Source organism: Rhinolophus sinicus, linkage group LG04 (assembly GCF_036562045.2).
Source record: "Rhinolophus sinicus isolate RSC01 linkage group LG04, ASM3656204v1, whole genome shotgun sequence".
Taxonomy (NCBI): domain Eukaryota; kingdom Metazoa; phylum Chordata; class Mammalia; order Chiroptera; family Rhinolophidae; genus Rhinolophus; species Rhinolophus sinicus.
The window spans coordinates 99353392-99377873 of record NC_133754.1 but is presented as its reverse complement, the minus strand read 5'-3'; the positions used below and the strand labels follow the sequence as shown (position 1 = coordinate 99377873).

Sequence of the window (24482 nt, the reverse complement as noted above, 5' to 3'; positions counted from 1 at the left end):
GAGTTCTTATAAATAATAAGAAAAACTTGTCAGCCCAATACTGGAGTGCAAAGGAGAGTAGCAAACTATTCACAATGACATACAAACAGCTCCTGAATATAGCAAAAGATGCTCAACTTTGTTTATTGGGAAACATATGCAGGTAAGGAGATAAAACTGGAGAAAATAATCTTTCTGGACACAGTTGATAGGAGAAGACATAAGGAAACCACTCTTCAGGGCAGCACAAGTCAAATGTATCACAATTCAAATGTGCATCCCCTTTGATCATTTCCCTCACTTCCCCCAAAGACGGACAAGATCACGTGTACACTTTTTCACTTTGATCTAAGTGATTATATAACCAACCCATCAAAGGGTTAACTATGGTCCATCAGTACTGTAGAATCCTAGGCTGCCATTAAAAAGATGATATCTGTTCGTGTTATAGTGAAAATATGTAACATATGAACACTGTATTTGACACATGTGACGTGAATAATATGTTAGTAATTCAAAATAAGATTTTAAAACAGAATATACTGTGTTAGCCCAGTGGCACAGAATTGTGTGTGCATTGCAAGCGATCTGTCAGAATGGTGGGTACCTCTGATGGTTTTAGCTTTTTTCTACATAACTCTCTATATTGCTGCAATTGTCTGTATGAATGTGTATTTTATAACCAGACCAAAAAAATAGAGCTGTTTTTATTTTGGAAAAAATGTACAAGTCACTATGCTCCCAAGTGAAAACTCAAGAAGAACGAGCAGACCGCTTTTTGTGGCCTTTCTCTTTTGTGCACGGTTTTCCTATGTGGCGTGAGGATTTCTAGATGGAGATTTTATACCTAAGCGTAGACGCCATAATGGAATACAATGTTTAACTATGACTTGATTTTACAATTAATAAAAGGACCCAAATTGCTTTGTCAGTTAATATGTAGAATAGTCTCTAAGGCCTATGCATACGAAAAGTAAGTAATAATTTGCAACATGAGCACATGACATGTAAGTGTTAATCAGATGGTGATGAGTGTTCTGTGTCTTCCCATGTCCAGGTGTATCAGAACATGGATGGCCATGTTTCGGAGCGTCCTTCCGTCTACCAAAGCAGGAGACCTTACAGCAGACAGGTGGACGCAGGCCCACCCTCTCCACAGGCGCACGTGGAAGATTCCTAGAGAAACAACATCATCTTAAGGACTCATCCCTCCACCCCGCCTGCCTTCAACAGGTTATCGATCACCAAATAAGATTAACTTCATCACTAAAAGAAAGTATATTCTCAACTGCTGCTTTGCTGGACTTTTCTCTAGAAGCTCTCTGTATTTACTCTCGTTGTCAAAGGAACTTTTGTAGAATCGAATCAGCCTTTTTGCAAGGCAGGAAGAGCTGAAAAGTAACTTTACTGGAACATCTACCTACATCCAAAGGCCACTTCAGGCCAGCTTGAGTGAAAATTGTGTACCTGAAGTATAGTACATTCTTGTAAATAAATAAAAGAAAAGCATTTTGTTAAGGAGAAGCTGATATGATTTTTTAAATCTATGTTTTAAAATAATATGTAACTTTTTCAGCTACTTAGTGATATATTTTATGAATGGAAATAAAGTTTCTACAATAGAAATGTTCATTTTTGAATTGTTTACATGGTATATTTAGATCCAACTTAACTGGAGTTCATGAACCTCCTGAAATTGTGTGTGATATTTTGTTTGTGTGTGTGTATTTTTGTTTCCTACTGAGGAGGCCCATTCTTTCATAGAGTCTTAAAAGGATCCATGACTCCTGCCCCCAGACTAAGAGAAGAATACCTGGCGTTGGATGTCTGCTGTCCTCTCTGCAGCTCTCCTTTGAAGCAGTTCCTTTCGCCATCCTTTGAAGCTTAGCATCCTCCATCCCACAGGCTGATAAACTTGGACTTGTTCTTGTCCCTACATGCCAGGTATAGTTCTTGGTGAAGAACTTGGTGAAGTTCTGTCTTTTCTTTCTTCCTTCCCTCCTCCTCCTCCTCTCTCTCTCTCTCTCTCTCTCTCTCTCTCTCTCTCTCTCTCTCTCTCTCCACCGAGACTGGAATTCTCTCGCCACCACTTTTTAGCTGTGCAACATTGGGCAAGGAACTGGCCTCAGTTTCCTCTTCTGGAAAAGGGGATAATAAAAATGGGATAATAATGGCACCTATTTTATAGGGTTGTTGTAAAAATGAGATGAGTTACATATATCATATATGAATGTCATAAACATATACATATATTACATAAAGATAAACATCACTTAGATCAATGCTTGGTCCATAAATATAATCTAATTATTGTCATTTGCGCTTTGCTTTCTGGTTTTAATCCTTTGCTGTGAACCAGGCCACTATAAACTCACTTAGATTACACTAATCCCTTCTCCCAATCTCTCCATCATCCAGTGTTTTCTCTGAGCCCCCAACAGATTCATCACCCTAAAGTATTGATTTGCATCTATCACTGAGCTGGAGAGCTTTCAGGGCCCCCCATAGCCAGTTCCATTGCGTTTCTCCTATTAGATGACAGAACACTGTCACTCTAGCCAAAACCATGCTCCTGTTCACTGGGCATGTCTCAGGCGTTCCCATCTCCAGTTTTTCTTTTCTTCACCCTCTCTCTACCTGGGTTGGCAACTCCCTTATCCTCTCCCTATTTAAGTCCTTTCTTTGTGACCAGGCTAGAGCTCCGAGTTCTCCTCAGGTCTTTCTCAGCTCCACCAGAGACGGCTCCCCCACTGACGTCTTGTAAAGGCTTTGAGTCTATACCATCTGATTGGCTCTGAACATGGAGTCTATCTACCTTATGTGGCAATTTATCTCCTTAAATAAACATCCTCTCTTTTTACTTGAATTTTAAGAAGTTTGAAAGTAGATATGATGTATGCCAAGTTGTATGTCTAACTCCTATTTGTGTATACAGTCAGGACACAACAAATATATGTATTCAATTATTTCTTACCTACACAACTTAAAGTATGAAACATACTTGATATTAAAAATTCAGATGATTTTGTATTTTTACTTATAGTGATAAGTGAAATTTCCCTGTTATGCACCCAAATCCCAAATTCTTCAGGGGAACTACTGTTAAAATTTTAGGTACATTTTCTCCATCTTTTTCTTTAAATATATATACATCATTCACATATTTATATACACACACACACAAAGAGTTCTTTGTCTTTTTACATAAATGGAATTACATGCTTTTTGTTCTTCACAATATATCAATATTTCCCAACTTTGTAGTTTGTGAGGCATTTGTGTGCTAAGCATTGTGCTGAGACTGACATGTGCATTATCTCTTCTAATCTTCATAATTACATCACGAAGTAGGTATCACAATTATACCAATTTTTTCCTGAGGAAATTGAAATGTAGGTGAATAATTTGCAATCTCCAAGCTCCTGGTAACACTTACCTTGCGATTTCACTGGGGTCTACTATTATTTTGTTTTATTTTATTTACTTATTGATTTATTTATTTCTAATAGTAAAATACATGTAACATAAAACTCGCTGTCTTGACCATTTGTGAGTGTACAGTTCAGTAGTGTTAAAGATATTTATTATTTGTTTGTTTTTTAAGATTTTATTGGGGAAGGGGAACAAGACTTTATTGAGGAATAGTGTATATTTCCAGGATTTTTTTTTTTTTTTAAGGGAACTCTGTGTTTTTCCCAGGACCCATCAGCTCCATCCAAGTCAAGTTGTTGTCCTTTCAATCTTAGTTGTGGAGGGCGTAGCTCAGCTCCAGGTCCAGTCTCAGTTGTTAGTTGCAGGGGGCACAGTCCACCATCCCTTGCGGGAGTCCAACCAGCAACCTCACTCTAACCAACTGAGCCATCTGGCCACCAGGGAGCTCAATGGCAGCTCAGCTGCAGCTCATTGTCTTCATTCTAGTTGCAGAGGGTGCAGCTTGCTGGCCCATGTGGGAATCGAACCGGCAGCCCTGTTGCCCAGAGCTTGTGCTCTAACTAACTGAGCCACCCGTCTGCCCCAAGATATTTACTTTGTTGTGAAACAGATCTCCAGAACTTTTTCACCTTGCAAATCTGAAAACTCTACACCCATTAAACTCCCTTTCCTGCACCCCCAGCTCCTGGCACCCACCATTCTACTTTCTGTCTGTATGAATTTGACTCCTCTGATATGTCATATAAGTGGAATTATATTTGTCTTTTTGTGACTGGCTTATTTCACTTAGTACAATGTCTTTAAGATTCATCCACATTGTAGCATGTGACAGAATTTCCTTCCTTTTTAAGGTTCAATAATATTCCATGGTGTGTGTGCGTGTGTGTGTGTGTGTGTGTGTGTGTCTCACAATATTCATTCATCCATTAATGGACATTGAGTTTGCTTCCACCTCTTGGCTGTTGTGAATAATGCTGCTATGAACATGGAAGTGCAAATATTTCTTTGAGACCCTGCTTTCAATTCTTTTGTGTATACACCCAGAAGTGGGATTGCTGGATCATATGGTAATTCTATTTTTAATTTTTTGTTGTATTTATTATTTGTAAAGACCCTGTCATAGTGACCATGTGTTTCTTTCTCCATCAACATTTATTCTGGTAACAGCACCGTGACATTAAGGTAGTCTCCCTGTTGTACACAGTGTGTTGGGACTTCACTCGGGAGCTTTGCCTTCTAAACAAGGAGGATCCTTGACTCAAGCTAGGAGAATAAATGCCCTCTCTTGTTCTAGAACTTTGCATCTAGACTGGATTCAGGCAAACATGAGGAAAGGAGTTGGAGTTCATTATTCACCAAGTACAATCTCTGACAACAATGACAAGCACTTCCCACTTCTAGATCCCTGGCATTGCTTTGGTCCCTCTTGTTGCCCAAGCTTTGGTCCCCAGCATTCCTGTTAGGCCACCAAATTTTCTGATGCGGTGTGCCCATCAGCCCCTACAGCTTACCACCTGAGAACCTTGGCGCACATACCTTCACTGACTCACAGTCTCGTTGGATGAACTGAAGGGCTCATCTGCTTTACCCTCTCCAGAAAGTCCTCTCTGTTTTGGTTGGCCAGTGGTTTTCTTTCCAGTTTTGAGTGCCATGCTGATTTATCTTTGTTGGTATATTCTTCTACTGTCTTGATAGGATCTGAAGGAATAGAGTCGCAGGCACTTGTTAAGCCCTCTTGAAGTGCTTGTCAAAAAAATGTTGGTGATCACAGGGAGAAAAATAAAAGTGAGTTAACATTTATAGGAATATTCTCCTTTTCTTTCTGCCAGAGTGATTTTAGTCAGGATGCACGTACATTCTGAACGTGACTGCACTGTGGATAGAGCCAAACAAATACAAGATGTGATTTAAAAAAATATATGGTGATTGTTTAAATTTAAAAAAAGTATTATAGTAAAAGACACATTGCCATTAATCCCCCTCAGAATATTCCCCCTCACTTTGAACACACTTATCCCATCGTTCTTGCCACTTTCTGAAGCAGTTCTGGAAGTCCTATTTCACGAATGTTTCTAGTTGCACTGTCATGGGTGCCTCGATGTCCTGAGTCATTTTGACTTTGGGGAAGAGGCAGAAGTCGCACGGTGCCAGGTCTGGTGAATAAGGTGGCTGAGGACACACCGTAATATTTTTATTTGACAGAAATTGCTGTACCAGAAGTGATGTGTGACACGGAGTATTGTCATGATAGAGGATGAAGTAAAGACATGAAAGAGGACTTCCAGAACTGCTTCAAAAAATAGCAAGAACGATGACTAAGTGTGTTCGAAATGAGGAGGAGTATTTTGGGCAGATTAATGATAATGTGTCTTTTACTGTAATAATTTTTAATTTAAGCATTCACCATATTTTTCAATCATAACTCGTATGTTTACACGTGGAATAACCTACCTAGCGCACCTCTTGTTTCAGTATTAAAGGCACCAACGAATTTGATTTCCTTGAAAACGAATATTCTCTTGTTCATGAGCTTTGTAAAAGTGGTATCAGACTCTATTAGACTCCTAGATCCTGCTTTCTAAAAAAAACCAAAAACAAAAAAAATCATGCTTCTAAGATTCACTCGTGGTGTTACAATAAGTCCTTTCATTTCACTGTTGCTCTATGTGAACACACAGTCACCGCCATTTGCTTATTCCCGCACTGATGACATTTGAAGTGTTTTGTGGTAGGTGGGGTAATGCGTTCACAGGGGTTCATTACACTATTTTACTTCTATAACATTTGTTATACCAAATATGATATTTAAAAGGCAACATTCTCTGAGGAAGAGTGGCATTTTAATGAAATTGAATTCTATTAAACACAGCTCTGACTACCAATTCGGTTTCAGTTTGGGTCGTGCTGTGTCCCTGACGTAACGACACATTTTTAGCATGTGTCAGAACACAACTTGAAAGCACTGATTTTAGAGACAGGTTGCTGCTACTGCTTGGACAGCCCCTTCCGCCAGGCCTTTGCAGCTGACTCACCAGTAGGTGGCGCCCTAGGACTACTGTTTTTAAATCGCAGGTGTCAGACCTGACTTCGTTACTTTACCCCGCCCCTGGAAAGGCACATTTTTGAAGCAGAATTAAAGGAAAGGTCAATCCGCTGATTAGAAGGAAGACAACCCTCTATACATATCATTTCAATTCATTTATTCAGCATTCAATTGTTTCTTAACTGTGGTAACAATTGTGCGTTTTATGTGTATTATTTATCACATTCCTGCCATTAACTGAGCAGCCTAATGTCAGATTCTTTTATAGAACCTGGTTTTACCACTTTGTACTATATAGTGCATTCATCTGCACATGGAATTAACTATTTATTTATTTATTTATTTATTTATTTATTTATTTATTTATTTAAAGTGTGTTTTTCCAGGACCCATCAGCTCCAAGTCAAGTAGTTGTTTCAATCTAGTTGTGGAGGGCGCAGCTCACGGTGGCCCAGTTTGCAAAAAGGTTGCAAACCGGCAACCTTTTTGTTAAGAGCACCATACTCTGACCAACTGAGCTAACCAGCCACCCCCTGGAATTGATTTTTGAAACTTCTTCTTGGAGCACCGTCTATGCTATGTGTTGTCTGAGCCTGAACTGGCTTCCTATATTCAAATAGTCTAATTCCTGGAGATTTTTTGGACTAAGGAAAACACCCAGGGGTGTTTGGCCTGCAGCAGGAAGATGTCCTGGGTGACCTCTTATCACAGTCCAGCCTTTCAATTACCCACCTTTCTTTCTGTCCCTCCTTCCCCCTCCCCTCTGTTTCTTCCTGATCTTCTTTCTCTCTCCTTAGCTCTCCGTGAAGGGCTTCCCTAGTAACAGATTTATCCGAATTCCTCTGCCACCGCCAGTATCATTTTTGTCAAAGATAAATGACATATCAGTGTTCTCACTTGTTTCTGTCTATGTCACAATCACCCTCAGCAACAGAAAACAAAAAAGGTGGAGGATTTTCCAAATTGTCTTAATAAGGCAGAAAAGGCTTTTTGGTGGTAGAATATACATCATGTAAAATTTACCGTTTTAACCTTTTTTTCTAAACTGTGTTTTTCCAGGACCCATCAGCTCTAAGTCAATCTAGTTGTGGAGGGCGCAGCTCACAGTGACCCATGTGGGGATCGAATCGGCAACCTTGTTGTTAAGAGCACCGCGCTCTGACCAACTGCGCTAACCAGCCACTCCCATTTTAACCATTTTTAAGTGTACAGCTCAGTGGCATGAGTTACATTCATATTGTTGTGCAACCATCGCCATCATCCATCTCCAGGACTTTTTCATTTTCTCAAACTGAAACTCTGTCCCCACCAAACGCTCACTCCCCTTTCCTGCTTCCTCAGCCCCTGGCAGCCACCTTTCTACTCTCTGCTTCTATAAATTAGACTACTCTAGGTATCTCATATATGTGGAACATGGTATTTGTCTTTTATAACTGGTTTATTGCACTCAGCATAAGATCTTCAAGGTTTGCTTTGATGAATTCTTTATATTAACATTTACTGATAACATGTTATCAGAGCTGTGCTAAAGGTTTCGCATGTATTATTTCATTTAACAAATGGTGAGGCATGAGCTTGTTCTGGGGTCATTTAACAGGCAGTGAAACCAAGGCTTAAGAAGGTTAAGTCAGTTCATTCCATGGAGGTACCAAGTGCAGGCCTGGCCTGGCCTGGAACCCACCCTGCCCACCTCCTCACAACCACACCCGGTGACTGGCTGGCTTCCTGCCTGCAGCGCAGCACTTCCTCTTGCTTTGGCTCAGTCCTCAGCCAATGCAAGCCGTCTGGTAACAGCAAGATTACAGGAGTTCCAAATCCCAATTTGCCTCAAATTGCAGATGTATATGTAGGAAGGCAACATGTCTATCTAGTATCTTATTGAGAAAACACTCCTGCATAAGTTCCATTCATGAAAAGTTAACGGCTGCAGTTGAAGGGAGCAGGCGCATGAAACGTTTCAACCAAAAAAATGAAATAAAAAATTGACTATGTCTCTTTAAGAATTTTCTCCAGGTACTGCTAACAGTCTCTCATTGTAAAAGAAAAATTATGATGACGCTAAGTATAGTATAGTCAGCAGTCAGAACATAAAAACCCTATCTTATATGGTTAAACACTAATTATGAGGCTACATTTATATACAAATTAACTTTTAAAAACCCAGCTTTTTCTGGTATCTATTTCGTATACCATCCCGTTCACCTCTTTCTAGTGTACAATTTAATAACTTAGTTTTCTGCTTGGATGAAAATTGCCTTACCTTCTGACCACCTTACATGACTTTGATTGATTTGACTGACAGGAGTAAAAAACAGAAAAGTTTAGCCCCAGAGAGCTTCTGCATCATGGGCTGCTGTACTAGTTTCATATTAGTAATTTTTTTTGTCAGTTGTTTCTATATCCATGACTATTTAATTCCTTAACCTTGTGTGTCTTAAAGGTTCACGTGTTGTAGGTTATTTGGAGTTCCATTGTTGTATAATGCAACAAAATAAAAGGAAGTTAACCTTCCAGTCAAAGCCAGAAATGCAGGGCGGTCAGTCGGCAGACCCTTCCCACCAGGTGTATCAGCATTTTTTGCCACTTGCAAATTCAGATGTCTATCTCCTACTGCTCTCAGAGGGACTGAGAACCCCCAGGCTCCAAGCCCCAGGCAGGAGCTCCTTTGAGGGCGGGGAGACCCTCACTGTGCAGAGATAAGAGAAGGAAATAGTAGGGGGCATCTGAAAGGGATAGGGGCCAAGAAAAGTACAGCTTCTGCTCCACCTTCTTTCCCCACTCAACGAGAGCCTGGGAACAAGGCGGGGGGCCTGGACAGACCACACTTGCCCTTTCCCCACAGGCATACTCAAACATGGCGGGTGCTGCACGGTCAGATCTAGGATGAACCGAGGCTAAGGGAGGTGGTAGCGGGAGAAGACGGCGACGACATAGATGTTGGGCTGTTAACTGAGTCTGCGGGGAAACCTGCAGGGACAAGGAAAAGACCATGTGACTCTGGGGGCAGAAGGGAAAAAAGAAAATTTCATGGTTGGCCCAGCGAGGGACTGTACATAGAAAAGGTTATATTGGCCAACACATGTGTGGTGCTGTGTGAAGGGACCATTTCAAGTGCTTCGGTATATCCACTGAATCTTTGCAAGTACCCCATGCGGTAAACACCATTATGATCCCCATTTTACAGATAAGGAAACTGAGGTACAGAAAAGTTCAATAACTTGCCCAATGTCAGATGGTAGGTGGCACAGCCATGATCAAAATTCTCCCTAGCCCATGCTCTCTGCCCTGGGCTCTAGGCCCAAAGCTGCATGTACACTGCAGGAGCCCATGTTTTCACATGTACGTAGGTGTATGATGTTGTGATCTTATGTAGCTTCCTTCATATTTGAAGACAAGACAGGTAATGGCGGTACTTCTGGCACCAGATTCATCCCTTTGAAAAGCAAATTTCATCAGCTTCTTTTCAAGGGAGGAGGTCTTGGTCCATCCTTCAGTCATGACCTTGGCCCCGGGAGTCAGGGTGAGACCTGGGCTGGGACATGTCCACAGAGTTAGGACAAAATCTGTAGCTGCTGGTAGGCAGGCGCAGTTGTCACCTGCCTCTCACAGACCACAGGGACAAATGTGACCGATTAATGAATGCTAACGAGGTTTCTCCGGCATTGACTTTTGATTCAGATGGAAGCAAAAGTGTAGCTACTATGACTTTTGGAAATACATTTGTTTTTAGTTCTAAAGGGAAATAGCCACAGTATCTTTCTGTATTCTCAAATTCTGACCCCTTTTTCCTTTTACTTTATTTGCCACAGTATTTTTGTTTTGAGAATATGTGAAAAATATTAGGGTGAAGAATGTAATCTGTGTGGTCATTTAGGAACCAGTACATCCCACGGGTCTTATGACCTGCCCACCGTAGGCACACTTCTAGGCACCCAGGAAGCAGAAGCAAATAACGCACACCATCTCCAGGCTCATGGAACTAGTCAGGGCTGCGAGATGATATGCGAATCAGTCAATACAATACTCTAGGTGATTGCAGGTAAGGATAGATATATTCAGGAAGAAAATGACAGGCCTTTTGAGCCTTGCTTTTGCTCCGGCGCTTGTTCCAAACCCTTTGGAGTGTACATTTATTAGAAAATGGCTCTTTCGCTACTTTAAAGAAAAGAACAGTGGTGTTTGAGAGACAACTGAGAACTGGGCAGAATAATTCCCTACACACTGCATCCTGTTTAATGAGCATGTATTAAGTACCTAAAATAAGTTAAGCATTTGAGATATGGATAAAGAATAAAACATACTATGTCCTCCAAAGCAGCAACAAGAGGTGGGGAAGCAAATTCCAAGGGGGTTGACTTGTGACCTGTCTTTGAGTTAACTTCCCAGGGATACCGTTGACATTAAAATGTTGATACTAAAACTATAACGTGGCTTAAATGCTGAGAGTGAAATACAGCCCCCAATGGCTTTGATTGTGAGCACAGTGATTGGACGTGTTTAGCACGCAGAGCTCTCTCCCTGGGCTAGAACTGTAAGCCTGTGTTTGCTCATTACACAACTCCTCTGGATGTGCTTCTCCCAGGGGCACTGAAAACATGTCCAGCTGATGTTGCATAAAACACAAGCTTGTGCGTCCAGCAAATATAACCCGCTGAGCAGAGCGCGAGTCACCCAGTCACGGAGAGGGGAGCCCACGCTCCGGCTGCCTCCAGGAGAATACAAGCCATGGACATCGAGAAGGTCAACTCCATGGACTTCGGGGAATTTGTGGATGTGTTTGGGAATGTCGTTGAGAGATGTCCTCTGATTGCTGCAGCTGTTTGGTCCCAGCGCCCATTCTCTGACTTGCAAGACTTAAAGCAGCACTTTTATGCCTTTATTGATGCTCTCCCTCAGTCAGGTAAGGCTTCAGGGTTAGACACCGAGAGTCTCCCCAGAGCGCTTTCAAATGTTCTTGTCAAAACTTTTTCTGACAGTTTCGCCTCGTTGCTTATAATGGATATATTTATTTAGCTCTTTTGATGGTAAAGTTCGCTAAGTTTTCTCAGACTCAAGCACTTGCAAGGTGTTAAGCCAAAAGTAAAACGAAAGAATGGATATTGGCTCGGGTCATGGGGCTGTTAAATATTAAAGCTGTGAGGTCACGAGGGCCTCAGGGGGGTGCAGAGGCCAAAGTTCAGGCTGACGGCCCACCCTCGCTCAGCTGAGCTGCTCACTTTGGGAATGTCCTATATGCAGGAGAGGAAACAACTCAGTATCAGACTATCTCAGGAGCCCAAGGGAAAGAGCAAATGGCTGACATTTTGACCAGACAAGGCCAGTTTGGACCAGATTGCTGAAGAAAGTAAACTCATTCAGATCAGCTTGGGGGTGGGGAGGCGGGGTGAGAGGGAAAAGACTAAAACCTGAATGAATTCCTCTGGAGAAAGGGAAAGAAACTGTGGATCTCCTCTGGGTAGAGAGAGAAAAGGAGGCACTTCTGGGTGAGGGGCAGGAAGAGGCAGAGGTGAAGATTCAGGCAAATCCCAAGTGATGCTGAATGACACACAGCTGCCCTGGGATTCAGAGGTGGGGGGTTAGCAGTGGAGGCTGTCCTCATCCTCTTCAGTGAAGCCTGGCCGGAGCTGAAGGGACGCAGACAGGGTAAGGGCTGCCTTCCCAGAGGCCCTCACAGGGCCCTGGGGGGGGGAGGGGGACAGGGGTGGAGTGGAGCTGCTGCTCTTCTCTCTTGCCTAACACACAGGGTGTAGCCTACCAGTCCCCAGCTTTCACTGGTGGCTTCCCATTGTCAGGTGACTGTCTCCCAAGTAAGGACCTCGTTTTCATTCATTTTAGGCACATCCAGGAAGCATGGAGGGTAGCGTTATAAAGTCAAACGGATAGAAATGGTGGGGCCATGTAGACACTCACCCACTTCTCAGGGCCTCTGCAAAGCTGCACCTCGCTGCCCCACCCCCTACCACCACTGGGCTCAGGCATGGCGGGGAGCTGACCACACTGGAGCCTTCTGGCTGATGACTCAAAGGAACAATCAGTCCACCTTGCTGAGTGAAGTGACTCCAACTTGTCGGCCCAAAGCCTGCAGAGCAAGAGGCCATGGGAGCCCACAGTCAAAACGTCTGGCAGGAAAATGGATAATGGCAAATCACAGTCTTCTAAGCCAGAGGGGAAATGACGTTTACAGGGTGTGAATGCCTTATGAATGACATTTTTTTTCTATCAGGAAAAATAAGGAGGAAAATCCTGTGATCTGTCTCAATACCCAAAGGGGTGGTGGGGCTGGGTAACAAATGTATTGAGAGAGAAAGCTATGATGGCATCAATAATTTAAATCTAGTATTCATTAGTTTATACAGTTATTCAACATTTATTTGGGGTTTACTTTATACCAGGAGCTTAGATAATAAAATTTTTCCTATTTCTGTCTTTCCCACCAGCAGTCACCCCGACCAGTTTGACCAGAAGCTCTGGTTAAGGTTAGTTAAGGTCTAGTTAAGAGACCTGTCTGCTGGTGAAGCGTACTTCTCAGCCCTGTGCTGGTGTCCACACTTCTCTTAGGCAGCTGGGAGCAGAGCTTCAGTGCTGTCTGGGTAGACGCCCTGTAACTAATCACCTTAATTACATTAGGTGATGTCAGCAAAGTAGTAATAACAACAATAGCTAAAATGTATTCAACCCTTTCTATCAGTGTGTTTCAGGCACTTCTCCAAACACTTTGCATTTGTTAACTCATGGAATCCTCATACTAATCTTATAAAACAATCATTAGAATAATCATTATTATCCCCAATTTTCAGATGAGAAAACTGAAAGCACAGAGAGGTTAAGTAACTTGATCAAGGACACACAGCGAGAAAGTGGCAGAACTGGGATTCAAATCCTGATAGTCAACGCAACAGCTTTTGAAGGATTTCCCAGAGAATCAGAAACAAAATCTATAAACAGTTTCTAGAGGTTTGATTTATCCATTCACTAATTTATTCAATTAAAATTAATGCTTGATGTCCCAGATCCCATTTTGGTTGCTTAAATAATCAAATAAAATGGGATTTACTGCATAATCTAGCTTTACTCCTTGAATAGTAAGGAACAAACTGGGTGTAATAGTCTTTGTATCCTAAACCTAAAAGGGACTTTTAAAGAGATGTGCAGGATATGGTAATCTACCTGATCAAAATTTGTTTTAAATGATGTAAGAAAACTGCCATTAACAAGAAACTGAAAATCCCGTTTTTTACGGTAAACCAAGGTTGACAATCCATTTAGGTTATGCTATGATGGTGATTAGCCAGTAGGTGGCAGTCCAGGACTAATATTCAGCTCCAGCACTATTCTGCAAAGTACCCTTTCGGGTGGATCAGTTCCTGTTTCCCAGAAGGGAACGTCAATAGGAAAAGGGAAGAAGTTCGTACACACACACACACACACACACACACACACACACACACGGACGCACGCACGCACGCACGCACGCACACAGCCAATGGTGAACCAGTTCAGAACTGATTTGTGTTAAATACCAAAGAACAATAAAACTGTCAGAATAGAGTTAATTGTGCATCTCTTTGTGGCATTTCAGAATTGCAATAATGCCATAATTCATTATTTATTACTTATTCCAAAACATAGTCATTGGATTAATGGCGTTAGATACTAATAAATCCCTTGTATGCAGGCTATAAGGTATTTAGATGAGGCTATTAAAATATATTCCATCAAAAAATATATAACACTCCTTCCTGAGAGTGATGTGTTGGTCGATAAATACTTACTGAGTGCCCACAATGGCCCAGGAATTGTCCCAGGCTGTGGGGACAGAGCAGTGACCAAGACATGTCCCTGCCTTCGGTGACTTTATACTATAGCGAAGAGAGACAAGATTAACATAAATATATAATTTCAGATTCTAGAAACTATTAAAAGAAAATATGTAATATTGTTGGAAATATGTTGGAAATAAAAGAGGTCTTCCTCCAGAAGTGACATTTGAGTTTAAAACCTAAAGATGAGAAGAAAGCAGCCAAAGGTCTAGGAGGCCACTCTAAGAAAAGGAACGTGAGACCTTTGACATTTTGGGGGCACAGAAAGACCAAGGTGGCTGGAGAGTAGTGACGAGTGGAGGGATATGAGGAGAGAGGTCAGGTGAGGGGTTGTCGCAGTAGTAACAGGAGAGGTGTCCATTATCTGGATTGGGGTTGGAGTAGGAGGGATGGAGAGATGTGGCTGGGTTTTTGGAATAGATTTTAGAGTCTGAGCCAACTGATTTTGGGGATGGGTTTGTTGGGGGAGGCAGGGCAGAAACTAAGAGAAATGAAGGCTAACTCCTAAGTGTTTAGTCTGAGCAACTGGGTGTGCAGTGGCACTGCTTTCTATCTTGAGGAAGACTTTAGAATTGAGAGGACAGGATGAAGAATGGGACTTTGTTCATCTCAGATGCCTGCTATCACCCAGACAAAAACACTGTGTGTTCAGGTGGACCATGACAAAGGAACTCAGTGGAAAGCTGTGGGCTACACTAGAGCTGGGTGTCATCAAAGAGTTGATGGCATTCAAAGCCACAGGACTAGATGAGAACACGTAGGGCATCAGTGTAAACACAGAAGGGAGCAGATGTGAGTACTGAGCTCTGGGTACCTCAGTGTTAGTGACCTGGAAGAGCAGGAATCAGCCGTGAAAATAGGCAAGGGATGGTGTTCTTTCAAGAAGGTGAGAGGGCCGGCCATGTGACATGCTCCCAAGAGGTGAAGAGAGAAGAGGACAGCACTGGTTATGGGCTTGGGCAAGATGTCCATCATCTGTGACCCTGATGAGTGCAGATTGGTTGGTGGGTGGGGCTGAAATCTTGGCAGAGTGAACCGGAAATGGGAGAGCGGGAAGTGGAGACACTACACAGACAGCTCCTTTGAGTTGCTGTAAGGAGGATTAGAGACATGTGGAGAACCTAGAGGACATGGGGACTCAAGGGAGGGATTTAATTTTGTTTATGGGATAAGGCATCTTTGTGTGTTGACGATAAAGCAGTGGGTTGTAGGAGAGAAATGGATGTTTGAAATTGCAGCCTTTGAGAGGGAAAGAGGGGCTGGCTTCAAGCACACCAGTGGAGAGGTTGGTCTTCAACGGAAAAGACAGACGATGCATTGTACCAGGAGGGAGCACACACGAGTCGGCACAGATGTAGGGCCACTGGTGGACTGGAAGGGGGTTCTAAGCCAATTGCCTGCTCTTCGGTGGTCATCATTGCCTCCCCTGTTCTTTTCCTATTGGAACAAGGAGAGTCAGCTCTGTGCCAGGAATTCTCCTAGGAATAAAAATTCATGACTTGTGGCTGCAACAATCAATACACATCCACATCTCTAACTATGACATGCCTGTGGCATAGGCAGTAAGTCTAAGACCTTAGGAAAGATTGAAGAGCAGGCAGCATTGAAATGACCCTGCGAATCATGGGACATTCCACCGACCTGGCTAGCTCGCACTTGGGCCTTCCAGGTGGGAGACCCCACAGGATAGAGGCAGGGAGGTGGGAAGGACCCCCCCCCCCGTGGTTTAAGGCCAGCTTTGAGAGGACTTACAGCGTTGGAGGGGTAACTGGACTCCGCTGAAGGTGGGGGCGGGGGAGGGAGAACTGGGACAGGCCATCCTGGGCAGTACTCAAGGACTCAGTTGTTTGGGGCAATAACGATGGAGGATGAGGCTGGACAGGGTCAGGTTCTGTTTCTTGGGACCTACCATCCCCTACCTGACTCCCAGCACCTTTTTATCTGCAGCTGAGGTGTCTGTGTGTGTAAATTCCAGTTCCTCTTTTTTTGTCTTTTCTTCTTCCCTTTGCTCTGCCCCTTTTCTCCTTCTCCTTTCTCTCCTCCCCGCAAATGGTGGAAAACACATCTCAATCCTAGGCAAACATTAACCCCAAGCAATGTTTTCAAGAGAGGAGACAAACCCAGGGGAGTGAGAAGAGAGGTGTAGAGGCTGGAAGGAAAGCGGCAGGTGGGGCATGCGTGGGAGGACAAGGGGATTCCCCTGGGGGGTGGTAAGGATATAGGCCCAGCCCCCACACTGGGGCCCCCACTGATAACTAGTGTCCCTAAGCTCGAGCTGGGTCTCTACAGAGTAAGAAATAGGGGGAAGGGAAGACGAGAGACAGGCGGTCCTGTGAGAAGACCGGGGCTCAGCCACCCCGCCTAGAGCCTGCTTTGAAAATCTGAATATACAAGCAGGGGGTGCGGGGTTTGGTCCTGGCAGGTGGGGACCTGCTGAGCTGCCCAGGACTCGCAGTTCCCCCACACCCCAGCCAGGTCACGTGCAGGTCCCAGGGCTGTGTGGGTTCGCAGTGGGTCAAGCGGCCACATGACACAGCTAGCCCAGGCCCAGGGCTGGGGTCCCCTAGGTAGGGAATCTAACACCTATGTTTTCGCACCACCCGGTTGGGGCTGGCCGCAGGAATCAGGTAATAACCACCTCATGTTTGCAGGGCCCAAGGGACAGGGTCTAAGAGAGGGATTCTAAAACAGTGGTTGTACAGAGATGGACTCACTGGTGACATGAGTTTCGTTTTAAACTCCCCTTAACCTTGCAGAGGCAGCCAGTGCTCAGAAGACGCCTATGATTTGGAGTCCAGGGGCCAGGCCAGGTCAGCTACTGGCTTAGTGACCTTGGGCAGGTCACTTAACCCTTTCTGAGCTTCCATTAAATCTTCTCTTAAATGCAGGTGCTCCCCCCAGATCGTCCCATCTCTCAGGATGCTGGTCCATGAATTAGATGGTGCACTCCCAATCATCCTTTAATCGGGCAGAAGCGATGAGGTTTGAGTAAGGGGAGGTTTACAGCACAATGAAAGGGTCTTAAAATGATCCCCTTCCCAAGAGAGCCCCCACCTATTCCCAGGGACAGAGTCAGATGCTTCCAGCTGTGCCTCAGTCAGTTACACTGAGCTGACTGAGAACAGTGTGGCTGTTTACTGAACGTTTGCTCACTTTAAGTGCTGTGTTTTAGGTAGATGAGTTGTCTCCAATCCTCACAACTATTCAGCAAGTTCAGGCGTCTTTATCCTCATTAGACAGGCGACAGCTCCCTCTCACTACGTCTAAAATCTCCCTGAGTCCTGAGTATTCCAATTCTCTCTCTAGAGAGCTAAAGGGAAGGACTGGCCAGGGCTCAGGGAAAGCCCTGGATTAGGATTTCAAATCCCAGGAATCACACCAGGGGTTCTAAATTTAGGCCTAGGGGATTATGAGAAGCTATTTTCAAAAACAACAACAAAAAAAACTTATTCCCCATGGTCTCTTTGGGATCCATGGGCAGAGATGGGGAATGAGCCTCAGACAGAGTGGGTGGTGAGTGGGTACTATTTTCCTAAAAGGAGGAAAGCCACTTTCATTCAAAGGGCTGTGGAATTCTGGCTGGAAATTCGCAGTTAATCATCTGCAGGGCTCTTTGGACACCTGATTCCAGAAGGGTCACGAAATCCTGGGCATTTATTTGCCAAGCCCCATGGATGTCCCTATGGACCTTCCCTGCCCTTCTCATTTGGAACTGAACGAACCCCATTCCGTGGCCTTTGCAGGAAGTCCCCAGGCCCTTGAGTCCGGCCCTCTGCGACATCAAAGCCCCCCTGAGAGCAAAGGACTTTGAAAAGATACGAAATGCTCGGGCTCCTTATCGCGTACCTGCTCCCTCCCCAGCAAGTCATAAATTCCGAGTCTCTTCGGCCTCTCCCCTTGGCTCTTCTTGCCCCAAGGTCTCAAAGGACAAACTTGTCACTTCCCGCCCCGCCCCTGGATTCTGGCTGAGGCCGAAAGAAGCGGGGACGGAGGGGCGCAAGGTTCGAGACATATTTGAGGGGCGGGTGCAGTGGGCGCCCTGCACCTTCTGGACACTCCTCGTTGACCCTCATCACCTCCTGGGGACCTCGCTTCCCTCCCGAAGCCTCTTTGGGTCAGGGCATGCGGGAGCCCTGTGCCCCCTGTCCGCCGTGCGGTAACGCACTCCCGCCGCTTGTCTGTGCTTCTCCGCAGGCCAAGAGGGCATCCTGCGCTGCCACCCGGACCTGGCGGGCCGCGAGTTGCAGCGGGGCACGCTGACTGCCGAGTCGCAGCGGGAGCAGAGCGGCGCGGGCCTCACGAGCCTGGGCGCCGACGAGCGGCTCCGGCTGGCGGAGCTCAACGCTCAGTACCGCGCGCGCTTCGGCTTCCCCTTCGTGCTCGCCGCGCGCCTCAGCGACCGGGCGGCCGTACCGCGCGAGCTGGCGCGCCGGCTGCACTGCCCGCGGGCGCAGGAGCTGCGCACCGCCCTGGGCGAGGTGAAGAAGATCGCCCGCCTGCGGCTCGCCGACCTCCTCGGCATTGACCCCGCCCGACTTTAGCGGCCGCGCGCGCTCGGGATCCGGGACGCACGTCGGGACGCGCGGGGACCGCGACCCTGCCCTGTGCGCTCTGGGCGGGAGGCTGACGCAGGCCGGGGCCGGCGTCCACACGCGCGCACAAAGGAAGGGGAGAATTGAGGCAATCATACAAATAATGAGCCTCCACACCACCACCACCACCACCACCACCACCACACACACGCGCGCGCGCGCTTTGCCAAAACATCTATATAGTTTCGTGCTGTGCCCCGATTCTTCCAGCTCACTGCTTGGATTCTTCACTCCCTTTGCGGCCCGTTGACACCGCCAGCCGTTGTGGATTCCAAAGCGCTTATCCAGCTTTGGCTCCCCACCCTCGACAGCTAAGCCGGAGCTGCCAAGCAAAACGGATGGAAAAGGAATCTTTTATTCCACAGCGGTTTGTCTGTTTGTTTTTTCTTCTCCCACCTCATTTGCTGCACCGACATTTACATGTGAGCGGAAGCGGCTTTCTCACTCAGAGGCACTTACAGGAGGAGCCTGAGCAAGGAAAGCAAGCGCTGGGCTTGGCCTGCGGCGCCGGGGACGCAGCATGTGGGGATGGTGGGCAGGAGAGAGTCCGGTGATGGGACACCGTGGGGCAGGCAGCGTGACTGCTACGGTCGCTCTGAAGAAAGGGGTGGGAGTAGGGACGTCTTCAAGCTGGATTGGCGGCCTCCTGGCTCTCTCGGAGGTGGGCCCTGGACAGTTGGCTCCTCAGAACTTCAGACTACCCAGGAAACCCATCTGTCATTAAATAAATAAAAATATAATAATAATTATAGTAATTAACAATAATTTGAGCACTGCTGGAAATTGTGGGCCCTGGGATCAAGGCGAGACCCCATACCGCTGATAAAGCAGGTAGTGGAGGAAAATCGGTACTCATAGAAATCTTTCTGGCCAGAGTAGAGTGGCTCTGGGGACCCTATCAACCCTCCCGAGCCCCAGCCAACTGGGCAGCTCCCTACACTGGCCTCCAGAATGACCACTCCTGCAGGAGGAGCTCACCACACTCTCTCTCAGCCACACACACCGGAAAGGCTAACAGACCCCAACAAACGCTTCTTAGGCTTCTGTTGGCAGAGGAGAAACAAGCCATGGGCATCTCCTTCAACACAGCCAGGGTAAGAAGTGAAGGCAGGGTTGGCCCTTCCCGGGAAGACAAGAACTCCATTAGTGACCATCCTGTCTGACTTAGCAGCAGCAACAGCAACAAAATAACCTCTTTTCCATAAAAAGTGATGTGGCCATACTCGGTTGGGGGCTGCACTCAACAGAAAGAAGCAGCTCGGGAAGCACCGGGAATTTTAATGGGTTAACCTCATCTTACAGGTGTTCCCTGTAAGGGGTGAGGATGAGGGCCAGAAACTGTTGAGATGAGTAGGATGGAAGTGAGCTGTGGCCACCAGTGTCTTCGAGACTGGGCCTGTGTCAGACGCCTTCTTCTTTGGGTGAAGGAAGGCAGGTGCAAGCCACAGAGGGAACTGGATGACTCCATTTCTGTGCTCTAGGACCCGGAGGCAATGGTGGAGCCCTTGGGCCTAGGGCTAGACGCCTGTCTCCCTCTGGCCTGGGTAACCTGGGGGCTTTCCTGACACACACAGGAAACCTGCTGCTTGGCTAAGACGGTTTTCTGTCCCGGAAGTGCCACAGGCTGGGCCTGACGCTCAGAATAATGCACTAGATTTAAGTCACCTTGTCCAACCCTGGCTGAGTCCAACTCTTAGATAGACGGGCCCCCAAATGCAGAGTCTGGGCCCTTTCTGTAAATGTGTTCACCCTAAGACAGGCAGGCCTCCCCAGGGTGGAGATTCCCAGCAGTGTTTTTAGAAGGAGTGTAGATGTCATCTGGACCTCTCAGGCACAACCGAGGTGTCTCCAATTTCACAGTTACATTTCAACGTTTCAAAGCTTGTCAGGGAAATTGTTTATTTCTGCATGAGCGGGTATAGGTGGGGGGAGTCGCTGGATCGCCCCCCTTCAAAGGAGCTGGGGGGTGAATGAGAAGGAAGAACTGGCAGCGCCTCTTTCAAAGACGCCAGAGCCCTTGCAGCCGAGAGGGCAGGCGCGGGACACGGGACTGGGTGCCGGGCTGGGCAGGGCCCTGAACAACGACTCTTGTGGCTCCTGCTTTCTTCTCCAGTGGGAGCAGAAGCGAGGCTGTTCCTCGCGCGGACGGGTCACCTGTGGCTGCCGAGGTCTGGTAGGGCAGTTTTCTATGGCCACATTTTGGCTCAAACGATGACACGCCCTGGCTTCTGCTGGCCACGGCCTGGTGGAGACGTTTTCTCATTTCCGCGCTCCGGTGCGCAGGATGCGGGAGACAAACCCCGACAGCAGGGACCGCGGCGGTGGGCTCGGACCTCCGCAAGAGCACCAGCCGCCGCCGCGGGGAGGCCAGAGTGGGCCCAGCGAGTGTCCAGGATGCTGACGTGGTTGGTGCAGATACCAGGGTGAATGATAATACTTTACTTACAAATTCGTTAAAAACAAACAAACAAACACACACACACACAAAAAAAACAGCACGATGGCAACGCTAAGAAGAGCTGGAGGCCCAGGAGCTGATTTCACTTTCCTGGACCCTTCAACCCCTCCATGCACACTCCCTTCTGGGGGAGGGGGCTGCTGCTCTGCCGATTTTCACTTCCCATTAAAATGTGCAAGCCCAGGCCGGCGCGTGCTCCGAGTGAAGGGACCAAACAGCTGTCCCGCTAGGAATTCACGGGCCCAGCTGGGCTTGGCTTTCATCTAGTAACCGGAAGCCTGAAAGGGGGCCTCCTTTTAGTTCCTCACAGACGGAGGCTTTGGGGTCTGTACGTCCAAAAGCTGTCCCGGGACACTAATGTGGGAAGAAGGGCTGAGGGAAGACAACACAATTTCTTTGCATAACCATTACTCGTTTTTTAAATTTGACACATTTCCAGAGAACAACCACAGGATATCAGATTTGGTTAAAAAAATAAAGAGCTTTTTTCAGAAAATATTTACTGAAGGACAAAAGCAAATGGATACCTTCTCTGGCAATTGGGAAAAAATCTGGGGTAGAATTTAAGGAAAACTCACCATCCAATAAACAAACCGCAGTTAGCAGGTGCCTGTGAAAGGGAGAAATACATAGGACACGGAAAATAGTCAGAATTGTTCCAACAGCAAAACCTGATTGTTCTGGTTCTATTTGGGTTGGGTGGGGGGAGTGGGGAGCTGGCATTCCGGAGTCATGCCTGCTGGTTTCCTGTTGGGGAAGCAGTGTTTCCAGGGTGGCACCAGCAGCCTTAATAATGATTAACGTGTGCACAGAATACTATGGATTACAAAGAATGTACCTATAGCAGCTCATTTAATTTTAGTGACTGGAATAGCTAGCTGTACGACCTTGGGAAAGTCACCTAACCTCTCTGGGCCTCAGATTTCTCCTTTGTAAAATGGAAGGGCTACACAGATGCTAAGTCCCCTGTCTCTTCTCTAAGGAGAGTAGCTTTCTGATGGGCGCAGTGAGACAGGCAGAACCGAGCCTTTATTTGAGCCCCTCCTGCAGCACAGGAAGCCTCCTGTGTAGGGCTTCTGAGGAACATATTTTCATATGATAAGCAAAGGTCACTGTAGGCATGAGACACTGGCAAGTGAACAAATGGTAACTGAAGACCCTTCATGTCAAAGCCACTTGATAACATTTAGCTGTTGCTGGCCTGAGAGTCTGGTTCCCTCAGCATCAAGGGTGCAACCCCAACTCCCTCCCTCTGGGGCTTTAAACCATCCATCACACAGAATTAGAGTGTGTTATACAAGACACACAGAGTCCATAGACTAATTTCGGCCAAAAGGAAGAAGAATATGGGCAACCCCACCATTGACTTGCATAACTTTCATTCACCAATGAGCAAAACCAGATTTCTGCACCCAAATACCACCCCCTCTCCTGCGGCTCTTTATTTTCCTAGATCTCCTGGCATTTAGAATATATTTTGGATAGAAGAGCAGGAAAAAATGTATTCCTTGCCTTTGGACCAGAAGGCTTGGTAGGGCTTCCTTGGGAGGAGTAAGGCAGCTGCTTCCCCACTTTCGGGCACTCTGGTCTCTGAGTTCCACCAATGACCTCCCACAAATTCAGGAATTTTTCCTCAGGTAGAGAGGACCGACACTCAGTTTGCTTGGGGAAAACATTCTTGACTCTGCTGGGCAGGGACACATCTGTTCCTGTGAATGGAGGCTGGGCGGCTGCAGCCCCTCCCTGCTTTTCAGGATGAACACACTGGGCTCCATGTGGCCCGATGTGGCAGAGCAGGTGATGGACTGGGGGCGGGGGTGGGGGGGGGGGTACGGCCCCACAGAGAGGACACTGTGATCGATTTCCTACTCAGTGAGGTTAGCTGAGTGAACTGTGGCAGGCCAGGGTGGGGTTGTTGGGGTCAAACCAGGAATTATTGAGCCTTCCTTTGTGTAGGAAGGGGGATTGATGATTGAATGCAATGGCTGAGAATCTCCCTAAACTCCAGTGAAGAAATGACTCCACAGCAATGTAGATTGCCGAGCTGAACATGTTATTAGACAACATTTTCTTCCTTCTTACTCTTCCTTAACTATCCTGGGAACTCAGGGCAATGCAGGGTGAGAGGGTTTCCTGTGCAGAGGTGGAGGGGAGTTGGGAAGGGTCCACTACTTGGACAATTTCCTTGATCTTAAAAGGGATTCAGAAAGCGGACTTGCGTGCTAAGGTGGTTAAAGATGGTCTGCCCTATCTGGGTTACAACGGTCACAGGCTCCCCAGTTTCTAAGAGTCACAAATGAGGGAAAGCAGGGTCCCCCAAGCTGGAGCAAACACTGGGGACCTTTGAGCAGGGAGGGAGCCCTGTCAATGATCTGTGGATTCAAGGAGTGTCTCATCTGCCTAGAGGAGCAGCCCGCCCCTTCCGGCACCTCCTGCTCACCAGGCACCTCTGCGCCCCCGTCCTTGCCACCAGGTGGATCCTGGAAGCCCCAACCCTCTCCGAGGAATGCAGAATGGCCTCTATACCAACAGTAACAAAGAGATGTCCCTTTGATAACTGAGTCGTAGCTACCCCGATAGTCTTCCTGACAATTTACCTGAGTCTCTTCTCACCCTCTTTTGCCTTTAAAAGCTTGCTCTAGCTCTGGCTCCCTGGGGCCATAGCTTTAGCCCCAGCCGCAGCCGCAGCCCAGCCCAAGCTTCCCAAATAAGCTGCTCTCCAGAGTGATTTGCTGAAGACTTCTCTGGTGGGGCAGCCAGCTGGAGACCAGAGGTACTGGCTGGAAGGGAGCCTTGAGCAGCGAGGTTGGGAATGACCTTGGAAGGTGTTTCTCCGCTCAGGCCAAAGGCTCTGAGAAAGCTGACAAGTACCTTGGGTCTAGGACTGAGAAAGTTGTGCTTGGGGTCCTGATGCACCTGCACCCTCCCACAGCCACACCCTCCCTTCACCCAGAGGCTGGAGAAGCCACCCCATCCAGAGCAGGCCTCGGAATAGGCACTCAACAAAGACCTGCCAGCGGCTAAGCCATCCGATTACAGATGCCCAGGCTCCCTCCCCATCAGCCACCTCCCGCCACCCAGCCCTGTGAGCACCCAGATGGGCCTCTTGGGGTTAAGAGGGCAACCCGGAAGAGAGGTGACACTTTCACTCTGAGGAG

The 24482-nt window shown here is 46.7% G+C and overlaps 2 protein-coding genes across 2 annotated transcripts in view; both read left to right on the top strand.

Moving 5' to 3' along the window:
• Positions 1-1609, top strand: part of FLT3 (fms related receptor tyrosine kinase 3) — a 62521-nt gene extending 60912 nt beyond the window's left edge. Inside the window, exon 24 of the mRNA XM_019736600.2 lies at positions 1037-1609. Coding sequence (XP_019592159.2) covers positions 1037-1159 — 123 coding nt within the window. The 3' untranslated portion in view covers positions 1160-1609. The remainder of the gene's footprint in view (positions 1-1036) is intronic.
• A 9483-nt stretch (positions 1610-11092) lies between these two features.
• Positions 11093-19617, top strand: URAD (ureidoimidazoline (2-oxo-4-hydroxy-4-carboxy-5-) decarboxylase). Its single transcript, XM_019736431.2, has 2 exons — positions 11093-11354; positions 18469-19617. The coding sequence occupies exons 1-2, from the start codon at positions 11180-11182 to the stop codon at positions 18813-18815; spliced, it is 522 nt and encodes a 173-aa protein (XP_019591990.1). The 5' UTR covers positions 11093-11179; the 3' UTR covers positions 18816-19617.
• Positions 19618-24482: the final 4865 nt, after the last annotated feature.

What these genes read in the sequence shown, in the direction of transcription:
- URAD (XM_019736431.2), top strand. Translation starts at nt 11,180, where the DNA reads ATGGACATCGAGAAGGTCAACTCCATGGACTTCGGGGAATTTGTGGAT. An exon ending in TGATGCTCTCCCTCAGTCAG is followed by an intron (nt 11,355 to 18,468) that starts GTAAGGCTTCAG and finishes GCTTCTCCGCAG; the next exon opens with GCCAAGAGGGCATCCTGCGC.